Below are 8,065 nucleotides of genomic sequence, written 5' to 3' on the forward strand. Positions count from 1 at the left end.
TCGCCCTGCTCTGCGCCCTGCGAGCCAAGGTAGGAGCCCGCTGGGCCTCCCTCCCGGCCCGCCCTCTCCTTTCCCTCGTGGCGCCCTGGACGCCTGCGGTTGAGTGCCGCTAGCGGGGTCAGGAGCCCTCGGTCGCTGAGCTTCCCGGCTCGGCCCCTGCGCTGGAGAGGCTGCACCTGGGCTGGGGAGACCCCGGCCTCCTAAATGTATCCTCTAAGCTGGGCAGGGGGCGCGTTCGCTCCGCTCTTGGTCTTCCGGGGCAATCGTCGGATTTCTCCCGCATTCGTGCATTCTCTGCCCGGGAATCACGTTGAGTCCTTGCACCCAGTTTTGCAAAATTATTTTCACTTGGCGTCGAGGGCTCCTCGGGGTGGGCGGGGAGGGAGTCGTCTGGAAGAAAACTTTCCCCGGTGCTGATCGCCCTCCCTCGCCGGCAGGTGTGCGGGGCCTCCGGCCAGTTCGAGTTGGAGATCCTGTCCATGCAGAACGTGAACGGGGAGCTGCAGAACGGGAACTGCTGCGGCGGCGCCCGGAACCCAGGGGACCGAAAATGCACCCGCGACGAGTGTGACACGTACTTCAAAGTGTGCCTCAAGGAGTACCAGTCCCGCGTCACGGCCGGGGGTCCCTGTAGCTTCGGCTCCGGGTCCACTCCTGTTATCGGGGGCAACACCTTCAACCTCAAGACTAGCCGCGGCAATGAACGCAACCGTATCATTCTGCCTTTCAGTTTCGCCTGGCCGGTGAGTGACCCACGCAGGGAGAGAGGCCGAGCCGAAATTCGCACCCGCGCCTGCCGAGCCCTGCTCTCTCTTGCGAGAGGAATATAAGCGTCTTGGTTCGAAACGCGGCGCTAACTAGGAAAGTTCTTTAGGGTGGGGTTTTAGGGAGCGACCCTCAGCAGGCCCCATCCCCGCCGCTTTTTGCTAAGCGCACAAAAGTGGGAACCCCAGATGTTATGGAGCAAAGCTCCCCGGAAAACGGGTTTAACTTTCAACTTGAAGGCCCCAGAGTAACTCCCTGAGCCAGGAGATCATTACAGATGATCTTTGCTAAACCAACTGAACCTGATGCGCCGTGGAAGGCTGCTCGGCTCAGTTTTGGCCTTCGAACGCCGTTCAAATTGGCACCCTCCCCTTTCCCGAGAACGGCCGGGAGGGCGGGCGTGTCCTTCCTGGAGGGTGTGGATGGAACCCGTTTCCCGCTGCTCCCCAGGAGATTTTGGTGCGTGCGGGGGTGCGCTCCGGGCTAGGCGCAAGGGCGTGGGGGCGTCCGCGGGAGGGGGGGGGGTCTCGCAGCCTTCTCAACTGCTGCCCTGGGAGCCTCCGCCCCCTGTCGGTCCCTTCCTGCCCTCGCCCCCGCGTGGTGTAGCCTTGTGGCCTCACTTCCAGCGGTTCCCGGGCTCTGGAACAGCTGTGTTTGCAAACTTCCCCGGGAAGGGCGGGGGTGCACCCTCGTCCGGAGGGCGCACAGCCCCCGCAAGCCTTCGGGGGCGTGCCAGCGCCTGGAAGGGGTGGCCCGCTAGAGGCAGTCCTTGGGGGTGCAAGTGAATGGACCCCCGCCCTAGAGTCACTTGAGGCCTGGGCCCCCGCTGGCAGACCCTGCAGCAAGGCCCTTGCAACATCCAGAAATGGGTGGAAGGAAGATGGGTGCGATTGCAGAAGGGGAGGAAAGGGGAAAATGTTGGTGCCCTCTGCCCCGCTCCTGTTGTCCAGGAGGCGTGACTCATTGCCAGCCTTGGGGCTTGGCCTAGCCTGTGCTAGGGGGTGGGTGGTGATGGGAGCTCAGTGCCGCGGGGAATACTCTCCACCACGTGCTCTGATAGGGTGCACTCTGCTGCCTCCTATCCGCGGGCTGGGACTGTGATTCCTAATTTGGGGAGGGCAGGAGAGAATGTCTTCCGTGGTGTGTGTGTGTGTGTGTGTGTGTGAAGCTTGTGGTGAAGGAAAAGGCCCACGTTTACAGGAACTGACGTTATAAAGTGCCCTCTGCTGTGGGGGGCGGCGGGAGGCGGGGGGATAAGACGGTTATCAGAAACTCGCCATTAAAAGCGTCTTATAAAAACCTGTCGTATGTGGAGTTCTGAGAATGGAGGGCTGCTTCTGTTGTGGGATTTCATTTTTACAAAGCGTGTTTATCTTGTTTGTTAATCCCCTATTAGAACTTTAAGCTAAAGAGGTTCGCCAAAGTTTTAATTTGGCTGTGCCCAAGTTGTCTGAATGCTGATTGCCCTTGAATGTGTGTGTGGAATTTAGGGGGAATGGGCCTGCAGGTGGTTCCACCCTGCTGAGGATAAGTCCTGGAGCCCCTTGCTTTCTACAAGACCATAAAAGGAATCTTATTAGTGATGTGGAAAAGCAGCAAGCCTTACTGAGGTTCATTTTGAAGAGTAGGGTCAGAGAACTGCATGGGTAAAAACAGGTAGCCTTGTTCTCCAGGCTGGCTGGGGAAAGTGACCTAGAAGGTGTGTCTGTCCCCTTTTGACACTTGGCAGAGTTCTGGATGGGGAAGGAGCGGAAGCAGCGTGTGAGGGCAAAGAGATGATTGATTTGCTGGTGCTCTTCTGTGGTTTTAGGCCCACGGGTCACCAACCATGAAATAGACTTTCTAGAATGGGGAAGACCGCAGGGGCTACACCGAGAGTGTGGTTCTTTTGAAGTTGGGCCAAATGCATGTATCACTCATAAACAAGTCTCCACCCTGCCGCCCCAAAAAGGCCTGCTGTGAAATATAAGCTTTATTTCCCGAGAGAAACCAGAGTTTAGGTGTATTGTTTTAATTTTCTTAAGTGTGATTGGATAAACACTAGTCGGTAACTTTCAAGAATGATTCCAGGGTATTAACTGAAGTGAAAGTATCTAGGTAGCCAAATAAGTACGGAAGTAAATAAGCACAATTAAATTCAGTTTGGTAATTAAATATTAATAAGTGTGTCTATTTCAAAGTGATTTCTTTGAATAGCTAATAAGTGAACTTGGTACAGAATTCGAGATATACAGGATATATAGCTTGAAAAAAATCAAACCTTGAACTTCTGGCCACCTGAACTCCCAACCCCCTAGCAGCCACAATTTCTGTTAGTTGACAGTGGAAGAGCTGTGGTTCAGAGGGCACTGTAGAAGGTCAGTTTACAAGGTCATGTAATTCATGTCTTATTTGAAATTATTCCCCAGTTAAACAACTGTTCATGTCTGGAGAGGAAGAGGAGGAAATGGTTTGGTCAGATATGAAGTATAATCCACATCCCAGTGTCCATGTGGGCAGCTCTGTAGAGGTGGGACTGTATGCTGGATAGTATCGGATTGTGTCCCACTTAGTGTCTACTGTCCCAGGCTTGTGGTACTTTTCATTGGTGGCTTCTAAGTCCCATACCAATGCTGCTCCGAGGGGATTGACTTAAAGCAGCTAGCCTGATTTATGATCTTTGCATCTGGGGACCCATGGTAATATACATAGTGAGGTAATTGGGCTCAATGGTAAATAATTTGTGAATAACCATTTATAAATCACTGAAATCGTTACATTGCCCCTTCCAAATTTAGTGCTAAATCCCAGTAGTGCCTGCTTATTAAAAATACCTTAGTATAATTACCACTACCCAGACCCAAAAGCTTTTTAGGAACTCAGAATTCTGGTTAACTATAGTGATGTATTGCTGGCCCTAGATCGAAATGAATCTAGAAAAACTTTTGGGGAAGCAATCGAGGGTTCTGGTCTCTCAGCCTCGTATTTAAATGTCATTGACACTGATAAAAGGCTTGCTTGAGATCAACTTACTTTTTTAGGAAAATCCAATGAAGTGTGATTGTTGCATACCAGAGGGGTGCCAGCTTTGGCTTCCTTCACTCTTAAGGCCTGGATGAGCAACTGCCAGGGTTTTGGGTAAATTGGATGCCATAAGGTTAATCACAATATAATTGACAAGTCCTTGCCTTTGCCTTCTGTTTCCTGGTCCCTAAGCCTTTACAGATGTGGACGCGTGGAGGGCAGAGGGATGGTGTCCTCATTCAGGCTGGCTCATTTCTGCAGCTAGTATGTGGAACCCATGTGGTCAGAATGCATGCAAACAAACACATGTGTGTACGTGCTCAGAGCAAGGGACTTTCTGTGCGTGGAGAAAAACACCCTTTGCCCTAAGATACCTGCCTCAGAGGAAAGCAATGAAATGACATGTCTGCATTGCAAAACCAGCCTTGGGGGAAAAGTAGAGCTGTGCTCACTTTGCACCAAGTGTCTGCAGCATGGCTGCTTCCAAATGGAATCCTTATTCGGATACTTGGCTTCTAATATTTTTTCTCTATCAAGTATAATCTTCTGTGTTTCTTCCTCCTTGTTGTCTTGTTTCTTAGCAAATTATTCAAACCTCCAGTATTCGCATGAGTTTGCAACCCACCAACTCCCCACACATAATTCTACCAGGGACTTCGAACATTTTTAGAGAACAGTGAAGCTTTTGGCATCAAGGCCGTTCAGGGAATTGGATGAGTGAGAAGAGGCAGCAACCACTCAGGTGTGTAGCCTCCCAGAAGACCAGTGACCCGAATACTGCCTAAAATCTTTACAACTAAGAATGGTAAGGGATCCTTTTGATACAAGGCAAGTGGAAGGTATAGCGTGAAGGAAAACTGTTATGTATGATAAAACAAAGCCAAGGCAACAAGGAGCCTTCATGGTCTTGGTCTGAAGACAGGAATGCAAACAGAGACCTTGGCTGGATTCATAGCAGCCACTGGCCCATTGTAGAAGGGCCAGAACTTGGTTCCATTGTCAGACTTTCAAGATTAGTTACAATGTCAGAATGCATAATCTCTGGATGTACATACAATTAGCACGGTAATCCGTAAAGGCAAATATTTCTAAGAATTCCTCCTTGGTGGGCTTTTGGAGGTATGTTCCTACCCTCGCAACAACTCCTAGGTTAGGTTCTGACCCGAGGAAAGAGACACTTGGCTCCAGCTTTTAAATACGTTTAACAAATTAGAACAAAACTTAAACTATTTTTCAACTTTAGGAAGATATATTAGGATGCGTGGAAAGTGATTCTTGTGTTTTCTAGAATGGTAGGGGTGGGGTAGGGTTCTGGGTTCAGAATGTCCCGCCTGGGAGCTGAGTGGTCCTGTTGTGACTTTTCTGGTTTCTGATCACTGTATGGACTGCCTTACCCTATAGCCCTTATTTTTATAGTGCCAGTGACATTTGTCACTGGCGCAGTGCATGTGCAGGGAAGAAATTCCACAACATAGCTCCCAGTGGTTAGGAGTGGTACGTAAATAGTCAAACATTCAGAGCCCTCTACTAGCTCAGCCCAGTTTTTATGCACTTTTGGTAAATAAGTAGAAAGGCTTCTTGTTCAGGCTTGCTCGGTGTGAACCAACAGTTGTGCTTGGCTGGCTTCTTGGTATTCTATCTATTAACCTTGCCACCCTTTTGTAACTGGTGCATTTAATTATCAGTGGGATGCTTTTCAAACAGGTAAGGGTAATGATGAGAAAGGGGGTGGGGGCTCATTGAGTCTCAAATCTGGATATGAGCTCTGTGGCCCTCTTGGTGAGTGAGTGAGGTGAGCTTTCATGAGAAAGTCACCCTTTGTAACCAGATCAGACTTGATTGAAATGTCAAGCCCTGCAGACTAACTGGCTTTCTATAACTAAAAGTCTTCTTAGCTTGGATGCTGTGGGGTAATCATCCTTTCTCCATGTCTCACCTGGCCAAAGCTCCACGATACGTGAATTGGTTGTGCGAGCGTGTGCCCACACATGGAATCTCTGACACCTTTATTTAATGTTTGTGACTGGAATATTTTATACTCTGGCCACCCAGACGCAGGCAGGACAATAGTGTGGCCGAACTGACTGAAATGAGGATTACAGAGAATAATGTGGCCTCTCCAAAAATAATGCTAATACAGGGCCAGCAACAGGAAGCGACAGTTGAGTCAGCAGAGTACAGGGCCCCAGACAAACCCGGGGCTGAGTGCCTCTGTACAATAGCCCCGTGGGCACATGGGGCATTCCCAGGGTGTGAGTTCCTCGGGTCCGCCTGTCGCAGCAGCCTGGGGTTTTGGATGCTGCACGCGTGCCGTTTGGATGGTGGTTTGTTTGTGTCCGTCAGCTTGGCAGGAGTGGAGGCAGCCACTTCTCAGGGCTTGGTTTGGCTGCCACTGTTGCCAGGAAAAGGAAGCTCCCAGCTGCCAACACAATTACCTTTGTTTCTTACATCCCCCTTCTTAATGTGGCAATTAAGTGCTTACCACTCTGCCTGGTGCCAAGGTAACCACCATGGAGTGGGATGGGCGCAGCCCATAGCCCTCCCACGGCCTCAGTGCTGAAAGCAGGAAGGAGGTGCTGGGGGGTCCCTGTGGCCCTGGGATGCCTTGGGCTTGGATGCCAGGACCCTCCAAGGTAAAATTCCATGGCGGTCCTCCCCAAAGTTCATCTGTAAGCTGACCATTCCTCCTTCCTGCTGCATGAGAATGAGAACTGCCACTATGTCGCAGCCAGATTTCCTTGGGCCTAGAGCTGGGAAGAGGCAGAAATGATTCACTCTGCAAACTTAGACTGAAGGTCTATTAGCCTCACACCCCTCATGCTTTGTGCCCAGGTCATTTTTCTGGGCAAACTTAAGGGGAAAAAAGTTGAAAGGCGGGTGACAGTTTTATAAGAGCCTTATAGTCTAAAACCAAGAAAATTCAGGTATTTTGCTGTTTATTTTTTGTGTGAGTTTTGGATTTGAACTCATTAAACTCACCCCTCTCCTTGCCTGGTACCCCTGTCCAAGACCTTTGGAGGGCTTGGGGACTTTGCTGGGGTCAGATTTGCAGTGGCTAATTGGGTGTTACGTGATCATAGCAGATCGCTAATTTTTCAACTTGTTACCACACTTTGGCATAAGGTGTGCCTGGTATGAATCTTGGAGTCTAGATGTGTATTCTGGGATGCACAGAGGTCAAGCGTGGGCCTGGGAAAAATTAAAGTTTCCTAGCAACTAATAATCATTGTCAAATTATCTTGATTGTCAATCTATAGTGGGGATGGAGTGGGTGGTAAGAGTGCCTCCTAATAGAGGCCTTGAAAGGGAATCCTTTTCTCTGAAGGTTGGGCAGGAGAAATCCTCATGACCCAGGAGGTGAGTCCTAGAACCATAAACCCTTCTCTGAAACAAGGGAAGAGAAGGTCCAGGACTCTATTTTTTTGGCAGAGCTTTTTTTTGCCAACCCTGCATTCAAGCAGCTATCATCCCATATCTACCTTCAAGAAGGCAGTTTATGGAAAATCATGACACACAGCATCTAGAGCTCTGTGCCACTCTCTTCCTCCGGAGGGGCAGTGTTGGTCAGCAGCTTCTGAGGCCTTTCCTATCCTGGAGAGGATAAGGCCGATAGACAGCTTGGTCTTCCAAGTGCAAGACCAAGGATGCCTTCTTTTTTGAGCATGAAGCAGAGTTAATGTTGCCACACCTGCTCAGTCCTGGGATGCCATCCCTCTCAGTGGTTCTTGGAGGTATTATGTGTTTAGCAGTTATACAAGTCTGTCAAAACTCTGGGTATCAACACATCTAATCAGGATTAATTACAGCAATATGTGGAAGTGAAGAACGTGGGTCTCAACGTGACCAGCAAATGAAGGGCTTAATTATACAGAACCAGTCCCACATCTGGCCTCATTTTGACTTGGCTTGCCTCAAATCAGTAGAGAAATAATTTCTTGCTACTCTCAGGGAAGAGTCTTGTAATTTATAGGAATTCCTAGGAAACTCAGAGGCTGTAGATAAGGTGAAACTTTCACTAATAAAGTATTGACGACAACAACAATGGGTTTGGACCTGTGGCCACTCATGGGAGAGGGCTGGGTGTGTGCCCCAGCTTGCCCGGCTTTGCTTGCCTTTCTGAGCATTTTCCCACAGTTATCAGTGAACGAAATGGAATCCTTCTCCGCTTTGAGTATGAAACATATTTCGGCTGAATTCCAAGGCAGGGTCTATCACAAGATATTTTTATATTCGGAGATGGCCTGCTGTGTCACTGTGAGCAGTAAGCTTGTTTTGAGTTATGAATGAAACTCTTTCC

The 8,065-nt window shown here is 49.5% G+C and overlaps 1 protein-coding gene across 1 annotated transcript in view; it reads left to right on the top strand.

Moving 5' to 3' along the window:
* Nucleotides 1-6: 6 nt before the first annotated feature.
* Nucleotides 7-8,065, top strand: part of JAG1 (jagged 1) — a 34,739-nt gene continuing 26,680 nt past the window's right edge. The window contains exons 1-2 of the mRNA XM_006921588.1: nt 7-29; nt 438-743. Coding sequence (XP_006921650.1) covers nt 480-743 — 264 coding nt within the window. The 5' untranslated portion in view covers nt 7-29; nt 438-479. The remainder of the gene's footprint in view (nt 30-437; nt 744-8,065) is intronic.

The sequence above is a fragment of the Pteropus alecto genome, unplaced genomic scaffold (assembly GCF_000325575.1).
Source record: "Pteropus alecto unplaced genomic scaffold, ASM32557v1 scaffold45, whole genome shotgun sequence".
Classification (NCBI taxonomy): domain Eukaryota; kingdom Metazoa; phylum Chordata; class Mammalia; order Chiroptera; family Pteropodidae; genus Pteropus; species Pteropus alecto.